The sequence below is a fragment of the Bos indicus x Bos taurus genome, chromosome 22 (genome assembly GCF_003369695.1).
Source record: "Bos indicus x Bos taurus breed Angus x Brahman F1 hybrid chromosome 22, Bos_hybrid_MaternalHap_v2.0, whole genome shotgun sequence".
Classification (NCBI taxonomy): Eukaryota; Metazoa; Chordata; class Mammalia; order Artiodactyla; family Bovidae; genus Bos; species Bos indicus x Bos taurus.
Window position 1 is genome coordinate 13,630,174 of NC_040097.1, and position 23,043 is coordinate 13,653,216.

The following is a 23,043-nucleotide window of genomic DNA, read 5'->3' on the forward strand; positions in this document are numbered from 1 at the left end:
GCTGTGTAAGAATTTTATTGTATTTGGGAGCTCTCCATGCACAGAGCTGGTGCTTGCCAGTGACAGCCTCCGGAGGAACAGGTACTCTGTGAGGGCACTGCTGTAATGATGTAGATTCTCTCTTATTCTCATGGCTCCTTTGGTGCCAGTGGTAACTTAATTCCAGTTGCAGACAGCACCATTCTCCTAAAGGGCTAACCCACGGTCACCGTCATTTTGGACTCCATCTCTCCACTAAGTGTCGGTCTTAGTGTGTGGCTTCCCACTGTTAGTCCAAAACTGTTCTGCCAGGACCGAGTTTCCTGGCATAGTCGGTGATCTTTGCTAGTCAGCACTCAACGTGCCATTTTTACAGACTGCACCACTCCTAATATCTGTCTGCATTACACCTGGTTCAACTGCTCGTCTGACATTAAATTTTTCTGTTAAGAAAAATTTGAAGTTGCAGAACATGGTTTCTTTTCTTCCAGGAAACTTTAAATGTCTCTCCTTTTTAATTCCCCTCCCATCCCCTAAAAAAGTAGTCATCTTGGGGCTGTCCCCAGGAATAGTACGTGAAGTCTCCTTCATTATGTGTTGTCCATAACGTCCCAAAACGGAAACGGCAAGCACGAACCTCGTTAACTGCGGCCTCTGTGATTTCCATCCAGACAGCTGGGCCACACAGCACCTTCCAGCCTGATTCTGAAATATTTCAGAATCAACTGGTGGCTGGGATGGGCAGCTTGTGAAGGCCCTAGAAGCTTCTTGGTGCACAGAATGGGTTTAACATGTCTGACGGACTGCTTTATGTCTGATGCCACGCTTGTGAGAGAAACCAGAGCAGTTTATTTTGTGCTGTTTATGCTTCACAGCCCTAAGTGTCTTTGCCCATTGCCTGCTTTCCTGCAAAGGTTTTTATTGTTACGATGGTGGTCAGTTTGTTCTGAGAGCTGTTAGTTTCACACAGAGTTCCAAGCTCCTTTATTAGCCTCTCCTGACTCAGAAACAAGACTCCAGCTACGCCTTCATTCGTGGAAAAAGCTTTTATTTCTCCAAAATAATATTCCTTCTCTACTGGGGATCCAAGAGAGTAGGCAAGAAAGAGAGGCAGGCCTGAGGCCCTTGCTTCCAAGCAGAGAACTGGAGTGAGCATGGCTGTGAGGGTGCCCCGTGGGGGTGGAGGCAGGAGAGGCCACGAGAGGCTGCCTGGATCTCAAGACAGGGCCAGCAGAGAAAGGTGTGTGTGTGTTTTTTCTGGTTTCTAAGAGAAGGGTGCCTAGGTATTTGATCTGATGATAAGTTGTTCAGCGGAACTATGACATGCCCTTTGGGTGGAGGAACATGGTTTGACTAAGGAGACTCTATTTGAATTTATGGAAAAGACTCCTGCAGCCTGCACAAGGGCTGTGTTTCTAGGTGCCAGAGTCCCACCTCTGGGACCCACCCTTTTCTGGTCACCTGCAGGCGGGCCGCTGCTCTAGCTGGGTTTCTGGCTCTTACTCCACCAGGAGGAATCCTGTGCTGATGGAGAGGTTCACACATGGGCTTCTTCAGTGGGGTCCGTGTTCCGCAGAGCCTGCCCATAGGCACGCACACCGCTTCCGTTAGGCTTTGTCAACCGTTCTGGGAAATGTACGTTCTCCTGTTCGGGGGGCACTGCAGGCTTTCTGCTAAGGGGCTTAACAGGTGTCTTCGCAGTTCCTTTAGAGGCTGAGTGCCCTCCATGCCCTTCGGGCCTGCCTGACTGGCTCACCCTCCCCGATTGCGGTCGGCACTTCCCTCCCCTCTCTGGCCTCCTGAGCCAACAGCCCCCTTTCTTTCTGCAGGCGATGGGTCCTTCATGGCGCTGGACCCTTCAGACAGCTGGTGGTTAGGACACAGGCCACTGCTCCACTCTGCCCGGCCAGCCAGCACTTAGGGCTCGAGGGGGCAGCTGCCTCAGAGAGAATATTCTATCTGAGGTCTGGACCCCAATAGCAGTTTCCTGTTGGGTGTCGGCTGTATGACACTCACGCTTTTCTCCTGTGAAACGCACCTGTGTGTGCGGCAGTATTGTGTGATGGTACGCCATGAGCGGGAGAGGGGCCTCGGTGCCCCACAGTACGGGCCTCCCCCCGACACACGCAGTTTTGCTCACCTACACACGCACACCAGCCTATCAGCTGCTGTGTCAGAGGCTGAAGGCACCAGAGAATGCAGGTCTGAATGGCCACGTCTCCTGCCATGCCCCCCCGAGGAGGTAAGTTCAGTCACCAGCTGGGAGGTGTCACTCTGTGGCCCTCAAAGTGGGGGGTCAGGACCCCCCTCCTGCAGCCCTTCACCCCTGCCAGCGGCTCCAGACCCAGAGGAGTCCTGTGGGCTGGTGGGGGCCTCTCTAGGAGACAGACATCTCTTGACAGACACAGAATTTTCTCTCTTGACCCTCTGCTGGAACAGAAAATAAAGACACAGGTAAGATCAAATAAGATTTTACTCAAACATTTTTAAAGGCAGGCTGGTGTGATGGCTTTCTTCCTTCTACCTTTCTAGAAATCTTTCTCAACCGTGGGGCCTCCAAGGCACTTCAACCGCCTCTGATCTGGGTTAAAGCCTGGAATGTTCCATCTTCCTTCCCTCTGATTCTGGGTCCAATGGGGCAGGTTTCCAAACGGGAGTTCCTTTCCTTCTTGCCAGACAGGGGCTTCTGGATACAGTCAGAAAAATCAATACAAAACGCATCCACATGTTCTTTACCTTGTAACGACAGTCTGGATAATGGATCTCAGTTCAAAAGTAAGTTATGGGGTTGCCTTATTGAATTAGAATAAGTTTAAAGATCAGAGATCTGTTTTAAATGTTACTTTGTTTTTCCCCCAAGCTCAAATCTTCGCCAATTCATTTGTCTTTAAATCAATTGCGTTTTTTTTCAGGACGAGGATCATAGCTCTACTTGACTGCTTTGTCCGTCAGCCTGGCTCCCGCCTGGTCTGTTGCTGGGGACATCTGGAGAATGAGAATTAGCCAGCCGTGGCCACTGCTCAGTCCCCATCTCCCCGGGCTTTGCGCAGAGCAGGCTGGGGTACAGGTCTGCTCTGGGTTTCTAGGTTTCCTGGCAACAGGAAGATCTTTAAAAATGCTAAATCCTAAAACCCATGGTAGTAAAGAGGCCCTGCAGACTCCTGAGTCCTGAAGCAAGGTCCAGAATTCCAGCCTCAGGCTGATGGTGTTAGTAAGAACAAAAGCATCATAGAGGGTGGGCTACAAGGCCCCTTGGAGGGACCCAGCTGAACACCAGTTCCTGTCTCCCTCTGGGGGTGAAGTCAGGAAGCAGCAGAGAAAGAAGCCTGTTTCTTTCAGCAGGCAGCTTTCCCTCTGCCCAGGCATGTTGGAGGCTCGTCACACATCCCAGCTGAGCTCCACGCTCCCTCACTCCAGGCCTCCGGTGCAGTTTTCAGCCGGATGGGGAGAATGCCCTGGGCTCTGTGCAAGCTCCCTGTTCCTGGACTGGCTTGCCTCCAGACAGAGCCTGGGAAGGACCCACCGACCCAGACTCTAGAAGGCGGCAGGACCCTGGACTGGAGAGCGCTGTGGAGCGCGTGACAAGGACCTGCCAGGAGTTGCCCGTTCTGCACCAGCCTCCCCTCCCCTTTGCTATCCTGCCCAGAGGCAGGGAGAAGGGGCCCCAGAATGCCTGCGAGGACATGCTGGTAAGAAAGAAGCCAGTTCACTAACCAGTACTGGTCCCCTTTCTTAGGAGATTATCCAAGTCTCGGCCACTGGAGGATAACATTCTAGACAGGTTCAGGAAAGTCCATGTGGAGCAAGGGCTGTGCTGGGCCTTCGCGGGCAGGGCCGACCTCAGCGCTGGGTGGCCAGGGTCCTGGGCTTGTAGACCGGGACATCCTCGTCCCAGAGCGCCGGCCGCCCCTGGATGATGTCGGCTGCCTTCTCTGCGATCATGATGGTGGGGGCGTTCAGGTTGCCACTGACCACACTGGGCATGATGGAGGCATCAACCACCCTGAGGTTTTCCACGCCGAGCACCCTGGTCTGTGGATCCACCACTGCCGTGGGGTCAGAGGGCTGGCCCATCTTGCAAGTGCACGAGGGGTGGTAGGCGCTGTCTGCCTTCGCCCGCACGAAGGCGTCTATCTCCACATCTGACTGGATGTGGCTTCCCGGCTGGAGCTCCTTTCCTCGGAATGGTGCCAGGGCTTTCTGTGCAAAAATCTCTCGGGTCAGCCTCACACAGAGACGGAAGTCTTTAATGTCAGTTTCTGTTGACGAGAAGAAACAGGTGAGACATTTCCTCTTACCATGCTGGCCCTGCTGGAAGATTCTCCACTTGGAGAGACTCAAGAAGCTGCCCAAGGGGACACAGTTCAAGGACGTGGAGGTCCGAGCCCCCAGGCTGCCTGTCCCCTACCCAGCGGCAGTGACAGCATAACCTAGCAGAGTCCCACGAAGCCCAGACAGCATCCTAGACGGACACAGCCTGGCCCAGAGGACCTTCATTTAAATCAGGGATTTGAATTTTCTCATCTGCAAAATGGAGATAAGCCTGCACGCCCTGCCCTGTGAGTATCCTTGGGCCAAACCTGCCTGGTGGGGGCGGCATTCTGGCTGTGCGTATACAGAGAGGTCCAGAAATGTAATTTGCTTTTAGAAGATGCTCCCAGGAACAGTAGGAAAAATGCTCTGTGAGCTGTCTATACACAGCCAGAGCTCTGTGTATCTCTTGGTAGGCTGTTCTGAAAGCTGCAAATCTGTGTCGAGTGCCATCCTGGGGCCACTGGTGGGGACTCAGGGCACTGCAGTGCAGCACGCGCAGGTTTACAGCCCAGGATGAGGGGTGGATGGGGGACAGAATGTGACTGTGGCTCAAAACGTGGGCTCCAGGGCTAAGGTTCCGGGGCAAATATGAACCTCACAGAGGCACTCTATCTTTCAGTGACCCAACAAGCTCAGGCCTGGGCAAAGCAAAAGTGGCTGGGGCATTACCTGTTGACAGGTAGTTGGGCTGGATCACAGGGTGGTCGTGGGGGTTGGCACTTCTCAGTTTGAGCCAGCCCACGCTCGTGCCCCGCATGGTCCCCACATGCACCTGGAAGAGCCCAGAGGAAGCAATGACCCCGGTCACCCCCAGCGTAGTCATTTAGAGATGCCCTGGTTTCCTGTGGGGCGGGACTGGACATCCAGAGTCAACTGAGAGCAGATGCATTTTGGCATCTACTGTGCATCGTAACCTCTCCCCTGCCCCCCTCCCCAAATCAAGGCACCAAGCCACCTCAGTCGATGGCTCTTGCTTCCTGGCTTTATACCTGATTGTTCGAGATGTTCAGGGTTGGCATTCCCTGGGCAGAGCTGGCCTCTCTGTCCATTTCTAGTACTCAGCACCCAGAGCTGGTGGCCCAGGCTGGGTGCAACCTGTCTCACTCTACCTCTGACTCCCCACCCCGCTTCTCTCCCCTCAGACACTGAGCAGCTGGAGGGCAGGACACAGACTTCAGGGCCCCCCTACCCCGAAGGCCTTGCTGTGATGGGGAGACCGCCTGCCCACCTGGTAAGCCTCCTGCTGTGGGGGGACCCGCCCATGGTCGATCACCTGGGACGGCAGGAAGTGGAACTGGATGTCCGGATGGGGGACCCCAGGCTGGCTCCGGATGAAGCCCCCCGTTTCCAGATGGGCCGTGGCTCCATACCCTGAGGATCAGAAGATGATGATGAGGCAGAGAGCAGTCCTGGCATGGCAGGTGGGTCCGACTCCTCTCTGTGGGTAGTTCCTCCTCCTCTTCCGGGCCTGTGTTCCAGTACTGGACCCACGTCCTCAACTTTCCTCTGTCCCCAGGTGGGCCCACCCAGCACCATGGCTTTCAGTATCAGCTCCATGCCAAGAGGCTTCAGCTTTGCCCCCCTCCCACTCCACCACTGCCAACGCGACTGTGGGACTTGAGGTCACACGGGCGTCCCAAATCTACCCCAGCCCCGACCCCCGACTACACTACACTGCTGTCACTGCAAGTCAGAAAACACTCTTCGCCATCACCCCCTACCACGTCTGTTAGAAAGTCTCCATCTTCAGCTCCAAGATCAACTTCAGCCCACCTTCTTGGCACTACCACCCACACCCCAACCTCCATCTAAGCCCACATCACCTAAGTGGTGGTGGCTGGTGCCCAGCCTCTCTGTGCCTCCTGCAGCCCACCCATCACACACAGACCGCGATCAAGGTCAAATCCCTCCTCCATCCAGTCTCCCACCGTTGCAGGAAGGGCGAACCCCTTCTGAGGCCCAATAGTAGGCTCTTATCTAACTCTTGGAAGTGAATCGTCAGAGGAGACACACATTCTGACACAGCAAAAGACTTTGTTGGGAAGGATCACACCCCCCAACCCCGGTTGGAGAGCAGCAGGGTGAGGGAACCCAGGAGAACTGCTCTGCCACGTGGTTCGCAGTCTCAGGTTTTCTGGGAATAGGGTTAGTTTCGGGGTCGTCTCTGGCCAGTCATTTTGCTTGGCCCATAGTCTGACTCTGGGTCCCTCCTGGTGGCATCTGCATCTCTCAGCCAAGATGTTGAAGGATTGAAGGATTCACTCAACCAGAGTGAAGGATTCTCGGAGGCTGGTCTTCTCCTCCTGCTTTTGGCCCCTCTCCTGAATCCTCCTGGTTATTTTTCAGTGGCAGCACCGTGTTCCTTCTTGACACCTCCTGTTGTGAGACAGCTGAGGAAGTGGTCATCATGTGCCTGGCCAAGGCAGGTGGTTTCGGTCTCAGGCCCTAGAAGGGGTCCTCCTTCCTTCAACAACTGACTGGTAGGATCTCTCTTTTGCTACGACTGACCTCCTGACCATCAGGGATCAGCCTGCCTGCTGATGGACTGGACCCAGTAGCCAGCACTGGGACCCTTTAAATGTCCCTGGCCTCCTCCTGATGTGCACGACTGGCCAGAGCTTCCTGACCAGGTAAGGAACGAGCGACTTCACTGGCCTGTTTTCCCTTCCCTTTCCTCCTATCCTACCCTTCTCTTCTGGTCCTGGATGCAGGAGTCTAGTGGAAGAGCCTAAGTTATCTGAGGACTGGAGCCTGATCACCTCCTGTGGGCAGGGACCTTGCGGTATCTGGTATCTGGTTTCCGGTAAGGCTGAGTTCCCATCCTCCCTTCCTGTAAGCCCAGGTGGAAAGTCCTGTCACACCTGGGTGTCTGCAGGTGGCAGGAGACGTCTAAGGCCACCCCTTAGTTCCTGTTGGTCAGAACTCAAAATCGGAAGTTCTGCATCTCTGTAGAAGGTTTTCTGAGAACCTTCAATCTTATATTTAAGGGAGTGTCTGATTAGGACAGCCATGCCTGTTTTATGTTCTGTGTTGTGATCTGTGAGGCCGTTCTGCCTTCTGAAATAGGAAATTCTGGTTCTGTTCCATTGCAGGGCCCTCTTGGGAGAATTTGTCTTGACTGAAAAGGTTTTAGCTATGAGCCTGTGATTAAGAGAAGGATATTTTATTATAACACTGTGTGGCCAGAATATTCTTTAGATTCCAGAGAAAACCTGTTTAGGTGAAACTCTTGAAAATTCCAAAACTGGTTCTTTTTGTATATACAGTTAGAAAAGGCAAGCTTGATACAGTGTCCTTTAGAATTCTGACCCTGAGGTCAGTTCCTTCTAGGAGAACTTGGTTTTCTCACCCTGTGCCTTAACAGATCCTGAGGGCCCGGATCCTATTTTATCTAGATCATCTCTATTTCCTGAGATAGATGGGGGTGGGTGGGGAACCTTTCTAAACTATACTTACTCCAACTATTACTCATAAATTAGTGAGTTTTATAATACCCAATTCATGATTAAGTTTAGAAAATGAACCTGTGAGATCTCTGGTTGTATATATATATAATCTCCTTACCTTTGGATGGTATTATCAAAATTAATTCATCGACGAGCTCTACTTAAGAAAGTTAAGCACTTATATAAATTTTCAAAACTACAGAAAGGAATTGGCAAGAATTAATTTCAGGTTCATGCGAACTGGGAAATAGTATTAAATTAATATCTGGTTTTAAACTTTGTTAATTTAAATAGATATGACTTTAGAGTCATCAAGTTATATGACTTGTAGTAAACCAAGGTATGGAGAAGGAAATGGCACCACTCCAGTATTCTTGTGTGGAGAATCCCAGGGACAGAGGAGCCTGGTGGGCTGCCGTCTACGGGATCGCACAGAGTCAGACACGACTGAAGCGACTTAGCAGCGAACCAAGGTGTAACTAAAGGTATTAAGATCTTATTATATCTATTACAAATTTGTCAGCAAGGAAAGTAACGTGGCATAATGAAATTTTATAAGTGAGTTAAATGAATGCAAGATAAGAGCTTTTGGATGAATGTCTTAGGAATAATTATATTGTAGGACTGTCTACTTAAGGATAATTCTGTCTAGATATTTGAAAATTTGCTTGAAATATAGAGTTGTTCTAAATTAAGTGATGGACATTTATTGAATAGCTAAGTCATTCCCAAATAAGACACTGAAACATCATTAACTGTAATAAACAGAGAAACTAAAGGTATTTAGGATGATTAATGAATATGTTTGGTGTCATCCTAACATGTTCTCTGTAAGAAAGCAAATGTTTTTAGGAATTATCACTAGCACTTATGTTCACTGAGCTACAGAATCCTAATGCAAAAGATAATTCATAATTGCTTACCTCTTAGTTTTCACTAGAAATTAAGGTTTTTAAAGAGTTCAGCACTCTAATTTAAATATGTAATTAAAGCTAATAGAAATAATAAAAGAAGCATTTCAGTATACAGTAGGAAAAGAGGATGTGTATTGTCAGTGAAGAAGGTATGAGGAATGGAATTGCATTTTATTAAAAGAAAAGAAAGTGACTCTTACAGCTGGTTGTTTCTCAATGAAGAAGAAAATGGAGGACAGGCTCATATGGATACAGAAAATAATGGAGAGTTTGTGGATCATCAGGATTGGCTAGGTTTAAAGTAAAGTTAATTTTGTTGTTAAAAGTAGGTTGGTACAAGACTGGTTTTCTCTATTAAGAGGACAGTTTCCTTGGAATGCTGCTTTTGATAACAGATTGAGTTTTTGTGCCCTTGCATGCTAAGTTGCTTCAGTCATGTCCGACTCTCTGCGACTCCATGGACTGTAGCCTACCAGGCTCCTCTGTCCATGGGATGCTCCAGGAAAGAATACTGGAGTGGGTTGCCATTCCCTCCTCCATGGGGATCTTTCCAGGGATCAAACCTGTATCTCATACGTGTCCTGCATTGGCAGGCGAGTTCTTTACCACTAGCACCACCTGGTAAGGGATCTGTATTTGCTTTTTTCCCCCCTTGAATTTATTTTTAAAGTTTTAATTGTAGGATAATTGCTTTACAATGCCTTGCTGGTTTCTGCTGCACAACAAAGTGAATCAGCTGTCTGTATGCATACAGCCCCTCCCTCCCACGCTCCAGGCCATCACAGAGCTCTGAGCGAACCGTGCTACAGCTGCCCCCCGCCAGCCACTGCGCACACGGCCGTGGGGCTGTGTCAGTGCTGCTCTCAGGTGCCCCATCCCCTGCTCCACACACTGTATTTGCTTTTGCGATCTCTTGTAACTTTGGGTAAGGAGTAAGTATTATCTTACAGTGCTGTATGATCTTATTTGACCAAGTGTTTTAAAGTCTGAAACATTACTAGATTTTAATATGTGTTTTCCAAAAAAAAACCTTCCCCTCAAACTAATTATGACTTACAGCAGTTTGCTAAATTATACCTTTGTAAGCAGAACTGAAACACTTCTTTCTCTGTACCTAATTTCCTCTAGAGATTGGAAACTCTTAGGTTCCCAGCAGCTTTATCAGATAAATTAGGAAGGCCACCTCCTAATTGGTGCAGGCATCTCAAGGTATTTTACGGACCTCAAAAAGGGAGGAATTCACCTAAATCTGTGACAAGGCCATGGTGTGGCTTTCCTGGCCTAGGGAGGCTATCTTAATCAATTAATCAGACTTAATTTTAAATCAAGATATCTTGATTTGGCTATATGTGATAAAAATGAGGCTAATTTTAGAGAGAAAGAGAGACTTCTGTGGATACCAAATTCTAATGTTATTTATTGAGGTCTGTGTTCACTAAGACTCACTTCTCAGATAGTTCCTTGCTGTTATGTTAATTGCTGCAAAGTTTAATTATTAAAAGGAAACACTGTTTCTTTCTAAAGCTTAATTTTTGGGATGAAGATTGGACACTCCGTGATCTGCAACAGAAAGTTAACACCAGGTACGGTCATTTAAACTTAAAGGCTCCCTTACGTTGGGGACAGTGACACCATACTAGGGTTGGCCAACCTAGTGGGCTGGGTGCCTTGTGGACAATGCCAATATATAATTTCCCTAAAAGGTAAGGGCTGGTATAGAACAGACAGACAAAGTCAGATGAACTGGGATGGGCTGGGCTGCAACTAATGGAGGTTTTTAAATTTTCACTTACGACCTTACTAACACTGCTAGCTATATTGTTTATGTTGCCTGTTTTACAAGATTGTTTTCTTGCATTACCAAACGTGTGACTGAGCCTCTGATAAGGTGATGATACATAGTTCCATATGAGATCAGTGATGGTAATACTGTAACTCCAGATATGGAAAGAAGCATATTAGCATCATCCCTCCTAGCTTTAATCGGACTCGAGAGTATTTTACCACAAATTACCTCCCTCATTCAACTAAAATTTTCTACACTAGTATCAAAAAAAGGCCTAACAGAACTATATTTTCTCTCACTCCTCACTACCCTCTCACCATAGCATATCCGTATTTAGTCACAAGTCACCTCTACAATAAATGCAACACCAATAAGCAATAGCCAACCAGTAACAATTAAAATCAAGAACCATAACTACACAACACTGCAATTCCCACAGCCTCCTCACTAAAAACTCCAGAATCACCTGTCATCACTCAACCCCTAGTCTGTTAAATTTAAATACAATCTCTACTTTCTCACCTTTTAAAACATAAAATGCCACTGAAAACTCTTATCATCAACCCTGAAAGAAATATACCTAAAACAGTCTCTAATATTAGAGACTCAAACCACAGGATACTGTTCAGTAGCTGTCATATAACCAAACACAACCAACATCCCCCCAAATAAAAAAAAAATACTGTTAAATCCAAAAATGAGCCACCAAAATTCAACATAATCCCATAACCCCCACCCACAATCATCCCAAGTCCACCATAAATAGGTGAAGGTTTTGAAGAAAACCCCACAAAACAAATTACAAAAATAGAACTTAAATACAATATATGTTATCATTATTCTCACATGGACTCAAACCATGGCCAATGACATGAAAAATCATCATTGTTATTCAACTATACGAACACCAATCACCATCATCTGAAAACCACACCCATTAATACAAATTATTAACAATGCATTTATTGCTCTTCCAGCCCATCAAACCCATCATGAGGAGATTTCAGTTCCTACTGGGCATTTGTTCAGCATTACACATGTTAACAGGCTTATTTCTAGCAATACATTACACATCAAACACAATAACCACTTTCTCATCATTAATACTTAGCTAGTTAATGTTGGAGAATGCAATGGCAACCCACTCCAGTGTTCTTGCCTGGAGAATCCCAGGGACTGGGGAGCCTGGTGGGCTGCCGTCTATGGGGTCGCACAGAGTTGGACACGACTGAAGCGACTTAGCAGCAGCAGCAGTAGTTAATGTTACCCAGCCAAGAACATCGATTACAGGTGAGTTATCTTATATCTACATGGAAATGGAGCCTCCATATTTTTATGTGCCTGTTTCTTCCTGTAGGATCAGGGTTCTATTATGGATCCTAGACTTTTTTAGAAACTGCACTTCGTTAGAATCACCTATTTACAGTCATAGCCACAGCATTTATAGGCTATGTCTTAACCTGAGAACAAAGTCGTTCTGAGGGGCAATAGTTATTACTAACCTCCTCGCAGCAATTCCATATATCAGCATAAGTCTCAGTGAAAGCATCTGAACTGGCTTTTCAGTAGATTAAGCGACTCTTAGACAATTCCTCACATTCCGTTTTATTCTCCCATTCATTACTGCAGCACTCACAGCTGTCCACTTACTATTCCTTGACGCCACAGGATCTAAAAATCCCACAGGAATCTCATCTGACACAAAATCCCCCTTCATCCCTACTATACAATAAAAGACATCTTAAGTGCCTTATTAGGAGTCCTAATGCTACTAATGTTGGTGCCTGACTTCCTAGGAGACCCTGATAACTGCACAGCCTCTCAAGCCAGAGGGGCACTTAGTATCTGCACCACAGTCCTGCTGTCAGTCCCCAGTAAAGTCACTCCCTAGTAAACTAGCAGCCGTATGGGCCCTAAGCCTATCAGTCTCAGTTCCCGCACTTCCCAGTGCTCCCTGCATCTAAGGAACAAAGCGTAACATTTCAACCTCTCGGCCAAAGCCTATTTTTGAGTACTAGCAGCAGACCTCTTAACACTAACATGAATTCGAGAACAACCCATAGACACCCCTTCATTACTGTCAGACAACTAGCATCTATTTTATATTTCTTTTTAATTCTAGTACTAACACCAACAACTAACATCACTGAAAAATAATTTCCTAAAATGAGTAGTCTTTGCAGTGTATCTATTATCCTGGTCTTGTAACCCAGCAAAGGAGAATAACACATCTCTCTAGGAAGAAGTTCCAGCTCCACCATCAGCACCCAAAGCTGAAATTCTACCTAGAGTATACCCTGACATTTCGTTATGGGACATTACGACATTATTAAGTACCCGTGAGTATTAAAATCACCTCTTTTTAGCATAAACTATGTACTGTGCATATATGCACTATGACATGAAGATGTACATACATAATATATATATGTGTTATAACATTCATTATTTACCCCATGTTTATAAGCATGTACATTATCTTATTGACAGCACGTAGTACACATTACTAGTCATATGTAGCACATTAAATCAAATCAATTTTAGTCAACACGAACATCATATCCAGTAGATTGCAAACTTAATCAGCAAGCTGTGTGAGACCACCAGTCTGCTTGGCGGCTGTCCCTCTTCTCTCTGCAGGCCCATGACTTGTGGGCGTTTCTGCTAATGAACTTTATCAGACATCTCACCTCACTTCAGGGCCATCTCACCTAAAACTGCCCACGTCTTTCCACTTAAATAAGACATCTTGATGGACTAAAATAGCGCATGCTCACACATAACTGTGATTTCAATTTTTTAAGGGATGCTGTGACTCAGTTGTGGCCTTAACACAGTCAAATAAATTGTAACTGGATTTTAATTGAATATTATTTATCAAAAGGTGTCATTCAGTCAACGAGTTCAGGACATAAGGAAATTAGACACACACTCTACATGTACATGCAGCGAACAAGTACATGGCCTGTTAACAACCCCCCTTAACCACCCCCATGCTAAAGCCCATGCTCTAAGTAACCCTGCCAAAACAAGGCAAAAACATATAAATACATAGAATTAGCTGTCTACTCAACATGAGTAACTTAATGCTCAAAGTTAGATAGGCCTAGAAAATAAACCCCAATCATACCAATCAACTATGTAGATGTTTGCCATCTATATAGACAGACATTTCCCTAGATCTATTGACCATTGTCATGAAAATTGTATCAACAAATCCAACAGAAACCACATAAAACAACTATATATATGTTATTTCACTATGTAAAAACAGCTTGTTAATGTAGCTTAAAATCTAAAGCAAGGCATTGAAAATGCCCAGATGAATTTGCCAACTCCATGAACACATAGGTTTGCTTCCAGACTTTCTCTTAACTTTTAATAAAATTATACATGCAAGCATCTATGCCCCAGTAAGAATCTAAATCACCAAGATTAAAGGGAGCAGGTATTAAGCACAATATTAGTAGCACATAACTTAGACTTGCTTAACCACACCCCCACAGGAAACAGCAATGATACAGAGTAAGCCATAAACGAAAGTACAACTAAGTTATATTAAGTAGGGTTGGTAAATTCCATGCTGGCCACTTCAGTCATATAGTTACCTCAAATTAACAGTGATATAAAATAAAGTTAAATTTTAACTAAGCCATAAGAAGTCATAACTAAAATAAAAACAGACTATAAAGGTGACTTTAGTATTTCCTGACTACACAATGGGACTAGATACTCTATGCTTAGTTCTAAACTCGAATAATTACAAGATGAAATTATTCACTAGAGTACTACTAGCAACAGCTTAAAACTCAGAGGACTTGCCGGTCCTCTAGAGGAGCCTGTTCTATAAATGATAAACCTCAGCAACCCTTGCTAATTAGGCCTATATACTACCCTCTTCAGCAAACCCTAAAAAGGAATAAAATTAAGCCTAATTATCGTACATAAAAATGTTAGAACAAGATGTAACCTACGGGGTGGGAAGATATGAGCTACATTTTCTATTTCTCCATTACACAAAAAAGTTTTTATGAAAAGTTAAAAACCAAAGAATTTAGTAGTAAATTAAGAAGAGAATACTTAACTGAATAAGGCCATGAAGCATGAACATACCGCCCATCACTCTCCCTAAGTGTTGTAAGAACTTCCTATAAGCTGTTAGCAAATACTGATAACAAGAGAGGAGACAAGTCGTAACAAGGGAAGCTTACTGGAAAGTGTGCTTAGATAAATCAAAGCATAGCTCAAACAAAGCACCTAGTTTATACCTAGGAGATTTCATAATTTATTACTATGTTGAACTAAATCTAGCCCAACACCCCTTCTCCATATCTACTAATATAAGGAGACTAAATGTTGAAGGAATGTTTTATTTAAAGTATGGGGGATAGAAATTTAAAATGTCCTCTAGCGCTATAGAGAAAGCACCATAAGGGAAGGATGAAAGAAGCTTTACAGGAACAAAAAGTGAAGTTTACCCTTTGTACCTTTGCGTAATGATTTAACTAGCAAACATTTAACAAAGAGAAGTTAAATATCCTGAAACCAGAGGAGCTACTTATTAACAGTTTATTAGAACAAACTCATCTATGTAGCAACATCGAGAGGAGATGTGTAAGTAGAGGTGACAAGCCTAACAAGCTTACTGATAGCTGGTTGTCTAGGAAAAGAATCTCAGTTCAACTGTAAAAATTACCAAAAAAAAAAAATAGAAATGTTAATGTATTTTTAAATGTTAATCTAAAAAGGTACAGCTTTTTAGAAATGGATACAGTAAAGACAACACCACAGTTGGCTTAAAATCAGCTACCAATTAAGAAAGCATTCAAGCTCAATAACAACTTTACCTTAATATTAATGCCAGTAACAAGCAAATCAACTCCTAGATTCATACTGGACTCATCTATTGGCCAACAGAGGTAATAATATGAGTAACAAGAAGTATTTTTCCTTGCATACGTTTACATCAGTAACTAATAAAATACAATAATTAACAGTATATAAATATAACTCAACATTAAATTATTCATGGTATGTGTGTGTTAGTCGCTTAGTCGTGTCCGACTCTTTCCGACCCCATGGACTGGGGCCTGCAAGGCTCTTCTATCCATAGGATTCTCTGGGTGAGAATACTACAGTGGATTCCCATTCCCTTTTCCAGGGGATCTTCCCAACTCAGGGATCAAACCTGGGTCTCCCACATTGCAGGCAGACCCTTTACCATCTGAGCCACTGATTTGGGCTAAATTATTTACTAACACACTGTTAATCTACAGGCATGCACTCAAGGAAAGGTTTTTAAAAAGTCAAAGGAACTCAGCAAACACAAACTCCGCCTGTTTAGCAAAAACATCACCTCTAGCCTAACTAGTATTAGAGGCACTGCCTGCCCAGTGACAGCTGTTAACCACCACAGTTTCCTGGCCATGCAAAGGTAGTATAATCATTGTTTTCTACATAAGAACTTGAATGAACGGCCACTTGGGGGTTTTACTGTCTCTTAGTGAAACTGACCTTCCCATGAGGAGGCAGGAATAACAGAATAAGATCCTGTGGAACTTAATTAATTAACCCCCCAAAACCTAATTAAACCACCAAGGGATAACAAAATTTTATATGGGTTGATAATTTTGATTAGAGTGACCTCAGAAAACAAAAAAAATCTTCTGAGCAATGACAGTCTAGACTTACCAGTCAAAACATTATCACTTACTGATTAAAAAAATTGATCAATGGAACACGTTACCCTAGGGATAACAGGACTCTAGCACAGTCCTGTTCTAGAGTTCATACCAACATCAGGGTTTACAACCTTGAAACTGGCTCAGGACACTCCAAAGGTGTAAGGGCTATAAAAGGTAAAAAGTCCTAAGTGATCTGAGTTCAGGAGTAATCCAGGTTGGTATCTATCCTGTATATATTTATTCAAGTATGAAAGCACAGAGAAATAAAGGCCCACTTTAAAAAGCACCTTAAAACCAATTAATGTATAATCCTAATTTAATTAATACATAAAAAATACTACCTGAAACCAGGGTTTGTTAAGGTGACAGGGCTTAATTGCATAAAATTTAAACTTTTATAACTAGAAGTTCAAATCCTCTAACAAAATGTTTATAATTAGTATCTTAATACTTATTATCCTCACTCCTCTACCTGTAACATTCCTAACATTAAATGGATGAAAAATTTTCAGGTTATATGTAACTTCAAAAAGGGCCAAATATTGTAGGACCAGGTGGCCTATTACAGGCCTCTGCTGGTGCAAATTATTTACTAAAGAACCGCAACAACCAGCTACATCCTGAATTTCCACATTTAACACTGCACCAATCCTAGTCCTAACCATAAGAATTCCCCAACCCATACCTTACCCCCTTATTAGTATGTATCTAGCAGTATTATTTATGTTTGCAATTAACAATACCAAGCCTAGCTGTATGCTGTATGCTCCATTTTATGATCTGATGGGGTTCCAACTCTAAACATGCATTAATTGGAGACGCCCTATGAGTGGTAGCACAATTTCATAAGAAATAACACTAGCAATTATTCTTGTATCAGTCCTCTTAAGACATGAGTCTTTTTACCCTCTCTCAACTTTCATCACCACACAAAAGTATCTACGAAAAAATTTCCCATCATGACTCTTAACTGTAATATGATTTCTTTCTATTCTTATAGAAACTAATCAAGCCTCATTTGACTTAATAGAAAATCTGAACTTCTTTCAGGCTTCAATGTAGAATATGCAGCAGGCCCATTTGCCACATTTTTCTTAGCAAAATACACCAACATTCAGTTCAGTTCAGTCGCTCAGTCGTGTCTGACTCTTTGCGACCCCATGAATCGCAGCACGCCAGACTTCCCTGTCCATCACCAACGCCCGGAGTTCACCCACACTCACGTCCATCGAGTCAGTGATGCCATCCAGCCACCTCATCCTCTATCGTCCCCTTCTCCTCCTGCCTTCAGTCTTTCCCAGCATCAGAGTCTTTTCCAATGAGTCAACTCTTCGCATGAGGTATCATCAACAATATGAAATATTTTCTCAACAATCCTATTTCTGGGATTGTTCCATAACCCCCACTTATCAGAATTGTACACAACCAACTTTATTACCAAAACACTTTATTACTAACAGTTGCTTTCCTATGAATTCAAGCATCCTGCCCTCGATTCCAATATGATCAACTAATCCATTTACTCTGGAAAAACTTCCTACTGTCAACGCTAGCCCTATGCACAGGATACGTCTCAGTACCTATTATAATAACATCAAGCATCACAAACGTAAGATGTATGTCTGAAAAGTATACAGTATATGTATGATAGAGTACATAATGGAGGTTTAAACCATCTTATTTCTAGAATCATAGGAATTGAACTTACCCTTAAAAATTGAAAATTCTGTGTTACCACATTACACTATATTCTATAGTAAGGTGAGCTACCAGGCCCACCCATACCCTGAAAATGTTGGTTTATATCCTTCCTGTACTAATAAAATCCCATCATCTTTATCATTATCCTAACAACCATTATCTCAGGAAGCATAGCTGTAATAACTAGCTCCCACTGACTACTTACCTGAATTGACTTTGAAGTAAATATACTAGCCATTATTCCCACTATAATAAAAAAAACAAAGCCACGAGCTATAGAAGCATCCACTAAATGTTTTCTAACCCAAGTCACTACTACATCAATATTTCTTACAATAGCCATTATCACTAACCTGTTTTACTGTGATTAGTGAACTGTTGTAAGAATCTTCACTCCAACAGTGAAAACAACAGCTCTAACCATAAAACTAGGACTATCTCTTGGGGAGTTTGGGATTGACATGTACACTCTGCTATATTTAAAATGGCTAACCTACAACAAGAACCTACTGTGTAGCACCTGGGACTCTGCTCAGTGTTACGGGGCAGCCTGGATGGGAGAAGAGTTTGGGGGAGAGTGGATGCCTGTGTGTGTGTGGCTGAGTCCTTGTGCTGTTCACCCGAAACTGTCACAGCATTGTTAATTGGCTGTGGCTGTACTCCAACAGAAAAGGGAAAGTTTATTTTTTTTTAAAGAGGGATGTATATTAGTGAAAAAAGCACTGCTGAACCATTTCACACAGGTTAGAACGGCTGTCATCAAAAAGACAAGCGGTAAGTAGTGGTGAGGGTGCACAGCAAAGGGAACCCTCTCGCACTGCTGACAAGACTGTAAACTGATACGGCCACTATGGAAAACAGTGCGGAGGTTCCTCAGTTACAAAGAGAACTTCCCTATGTATGACCCAGCAACCCCACTTCTGGGTCTGCATCTGAAAAAGATGACAGTGGGATCTCAGAGGGGTACTGCACGCCTGTGTTCACTGCCGCACCACTCACAGGAGCCCAGGAAAGATAAACCACCGAAATGCCCATTGGTGGAGTGATGGAGAGAAACTGCGGTGCGTACATATCCAGTGAAGTGGCACTCCGTCACGAGAAAGGGTCCTGCCACTTGTGACAGTGTGGATGCATCTTGGGGGCACTGTCATAAGCGACAGAAATCAGAGAAAGACAAGTACTGTGTATCACACCTGTATGGCATCTAAGAAAGCTACTCACAGAAACAGTAGAATGGTGGTTGCCAGCAGCTACAGGGTGAGAGACTTTGAGGAGATGCTGGTCAAAGACTACAAACTTGCAGTTTAAGATGAGTACGTTCTGGGGATGTAACATACGGCGGGGTGACTACAGGTGACAACGCTGTCACTAACAGTTACTAACAGAGTACACCTTAAGTGCTCTCAGTGCATGCACGCGCACACACACAAGCACACGCAAAAGATAATTCAGTGACGTGTTAACTAACCTCATGGTGATAAGCATTTTCTAGTGTATATGTATATCGCTCTCAATGCATGCACGCGCACACATAAGCACACGCAAAAGGTAATTCGGTGACGTGTCAACTAACCTCATGGTGATAAGCATTTTCTAGTGTATGTGTATATCGCTCTCAATGCACGCGCACACACACAAGCACACACAAAAGGTAATTCGGTGACGTGTTAACTAACCTCATGGTGATAAGCATTTTCTAGTGTATATGTATATCATGTCGTACACCTTAAACTTAGACCTTATGTGTCGGTTACCTATAAAGAAAGCTGCAAATAGGGAAACAAAAACTAAGACTATCTCCATTCCACCTCTGAGTACCTGAAGTTGCATAAGGAGTCTCAGGAACAGCAGGCTTAATTTTATTAGCATGACAAAAACTTGCATCTTGTCAGTATTACTCCAAACCTCACCATGTATCAGCCCTAACCCAGTACTATCCATATCTATACCATGTATTGTAATTGGAGGATGAGGCGGACGAAACCAAACCCAACTATAAAGAATTACAGCTTACTCATCGATTGCTCACGTAGGGTAAGACCCATTATACTGCATAACCCAACTATAACAATCCTAAACCTATACTTTATAATAACACTTACTATATTCATACTATTCATTTACAGCTCAGTCACCACCACACTATCACACACATAAAATACCCATTATTACAACCTCCATTCTCATCACACCATTATCAATAAGTCTTCCACACTATCAGGATTTATGCCAAAATGAATAATCATTCAAGAAATAACAAGAAAACAACAGTATTATTTTACCCATACTAACAGCTGTCGCAGTTATTCAACCTGTGCTCCTACACACAACTCACATATTCTGAAGCACTAACTATATTTCCCTCCAGAAATAATATAAAAATAAAATGACAACTTGATTTTATATAACAACTGTCCTACCAACAGTAATCATATTATCCACAATAATCTTACCTCTTACACCAATCCCTTCAGTAATGGACTAGGAATTGAAGTTATACAAGCCAAGAGCCTTCAAAGCCCCTAAGCAAGTATAATTTACTTAATTCCTGCTCAATGAAGACTGCAGGACTCTCTCCTGCATCAGTTGAATGCAAACCAAACACTTTAATTCAGCTAAATCCTCACTGGATTGGTGGGATTACATTTCCCACAAAACTTTCAGTTAACAAGTAAATAGCCTAGTCAACTGGCTGCAGTCCACTTCTCCCCATTTCTCCTGCTGCCAGGAAAGGAAAAAAAGGGGCGTGGGCAGGAGAAGCCCCGACAGAATTGAAGCTGTACTCTTTGATTCTGCAATTCGGTAAGCAAAACTGACCACAGGGCTAGGCAAAAAGAGGACTCCAGCCCATCTTTAGATATACAGTCTAATGCTTACTTAGCCATTTTATCTTGTATTCATAAACCACTGACTATTCTTAATTGGCCATAAAAATACTGGTAAGTTATACTTACTGTTTGGTGCTTGGGACTTGTTAATTTGTGCTGAATTAGTCCAACCTGGAACACTGCTTGGAGAGGATCAGATTTACAATGCAGTTTTAACAGCGCAGACATTTGTAATAATTTTCTTTATAGTTACGTGTATTGTAATTGGAGGCTTTGGGAACTGACTAGTGCCACTAACGATCGGGGCACCTGACACAGCCATTCCCTGTGTAGATAACGTAAGCTTCCGATTACTTCCACCCTCCTTCCGACTTCTGCTTGCATCATCATCAATAATTGAAGCCGATGCTGGTACAGGCTCAACTGTACATCCACCCTTAGCTTGAAACGGCTCACACTGGAGCTTCAGTAGACCTACCATCTTGTCCCTACATCTAGCGGGTATTTCCTCAATTTTGCTATGCTAAGTCACTTCAGTCGTGTCTGACTCTGTGTGACCCCATAGATGGCAGCCCACCAGGCCCCTCCCCGTCCCTGGGACTCTCCAGGCAAGAACACTGGAGTGGGTTGCCATTTCCTTCTCCAATGCATGAAAGTGAAAAGTGAAAGTGAAGTCGCTCAGTCGTGTCCGACTCTTAGCGACCCCATGGACTGCAGCCTACCAGGTTCCTCCATCCATGGGATTTTCCAGGCAATTTTAGGTACTTGTAATTTTACTACCATTATAAAACCACCCACTATATTCCACCATTATTTTGTGTGACCAGTTTTAATTTGTAGCTATATTGTTGCTATGGTTATTGTTCAGTCACTAAGTTGTGTCCGACTCTTGGCAATCCCATCAACTGCAGTGTACCAGGCTTCCCTGTCCTTCACTATGTCCCGGAGTTTGCTCAAACTCATGTCCATTGAGTTGGTGATGCTATCCAACCATCTCATTGCTGCTATTAGCATTACTTGTATTAACAGCTGCGATTACCATGCTATTAACAGACCAAACCCTAAACACAATTTTTTTTTCACTAGGCAGGAGGGGGTGATCCAGTCTTATATCAACACCTATTCTGATTCTTCAGACACCTTTAAGTCTATATTCTGATTTTACCTGCATTTGGAATAATCCCGCATATTGTATTATTCAGGAAAGAAGAGCCTTTGGTATATGGGAATAGCATGAGCCATAATATCGATTGGATTCTTAGGAGTCATTGTAGGAGCTCACCATATGTTCCAGCAGTATAGATGTTGACACACAAGTATATTTTACATCAGCCACTATAATTATTGCTGTTCCCACAGGAGTAAAAGTATGTAGATGACTAGCAACCCTTCATGGAGGTAATATCAAATGATCTCCTGCAATAGTAATGAGCCCTAGGCTTAATTTTTCTTTTTACAATAGGTGGATTAACAGGTATTATCCTAGCTAACTCATCACTACACACTGTCCTTCACGATACATATTACGTAGTTGTACATTCCACTATATATTCTCTGTAGCAGCAGTTATTTGGTATTATGGGAGATTTTGTATATTTTGAGTCTCACTGTTCTCAGGATATACACTCAATATGAAGCAAAACTCTACTTTGTAATGATATTTGTAGGGGTAAATATAACCTTCTTCCCACAACATTTCCTAGGTCTACCCAATACCATGACGACATTCTGACAACTCAGATGCATACAGAACGTCAAATAATAACAGCAGTAATATCAGTAATTTTCATAATTTCAGGGGCATTCACATAAAATGAGAAGTCTCAACAGCAGAGTTAACATACCTCTTGAGAGAATGTGGGAGGGGCCGAAAGAGGGAGGAAACGATCAACCTCCCCGAACCTTCCATTCTGGAGTCCACTCTGGCTGGGAGATGTGCACGTCACCAGGAAGAACCACGAGGCAGATTATCAGCCAAGCAAGACGACCAGCCAGAGGCAGAAACTAACTCCTCACCTTGAAACCTGAGACCGTGAGCCATGTAGCAGAACAGTTCTCGTGGGTTCCCTTCCCTGGCTGCTCTTCAACCCAGGGCCCCCTTCCCAATAAAGTCTTTAGCTGTGTCAGCCTGTTTGTCCCCTCAGACAACTCATTTCTGAGCGCCCGCCCTGGGGCCTTGGCAGGCCCTGCCACACCTCACAGCGCTGCAGTCTCCTGGCCAAAGATTTGTTCTTCAGACACCAAACGCCTGCCCCCAGGGCCTCTGCATGTATTCTTCCTGCCTAGCAGGCCCCACGCCACCGATCTCTAGTTTAACACCCTGATTGTTCCTTCACTGTACTTACAGCTGAGCCTGTTACTTAGTTTCCATCCATTGTCTCCACTAGAGCA

At 44.1% G+C, this 23,043-nt stretch overlaps 1 protein-coding gene and 1 long non-coding RNA gene across 5 annotated transcripts in view; one reads left to right on the plus strand and one right to left on the minus strand.

Moving 5' to 3' along the window:
- Positions 1–2,434: 2,434 nt before the first annotated feature.
- Positions 2,435–23,043, minus strand: part of CHDH (choline dehydrogenase) — a 92,204-nt gene continuing 71,595 nt past the window's right edge. For all 4 annotated transcript variants that reach the window (XM_027522570.1, XM_027522573.1, XM_027522572.1 and 1 more), the window contains exons 6-8: positions 5,522–5,664; positions 4,963–5,065; positions 2,435–4,238 (exon numbers count right to left, since the gene is read on the minus strand). In XM_027522570.1, coding sequence (XP_027378371.1) covers positions 3,820–4,238; positions 4,963–5,065; positions 5,522–5,664 — 665 coding nt within the window. In that variant the 3' untranslated portion in view covers positions 2,435–3,819. The remainder of the gene's footprint in view (positions 4,239–4,962; positions 5,066–5,521; positions 5,665–23,043) is intronic.
- On the plus strand, positions 4,241–22,779 carry LOC113880420. The gene is made up of 4 exons (XR_003507740.1): positions 4,241–4,538; positions 5,436–5,714; positions 6,640–10,236; positions 22,451–22,779. It is a non-coding gene; the product is annotated as an uncharacterized LOC113880420 (long non-coding RNA).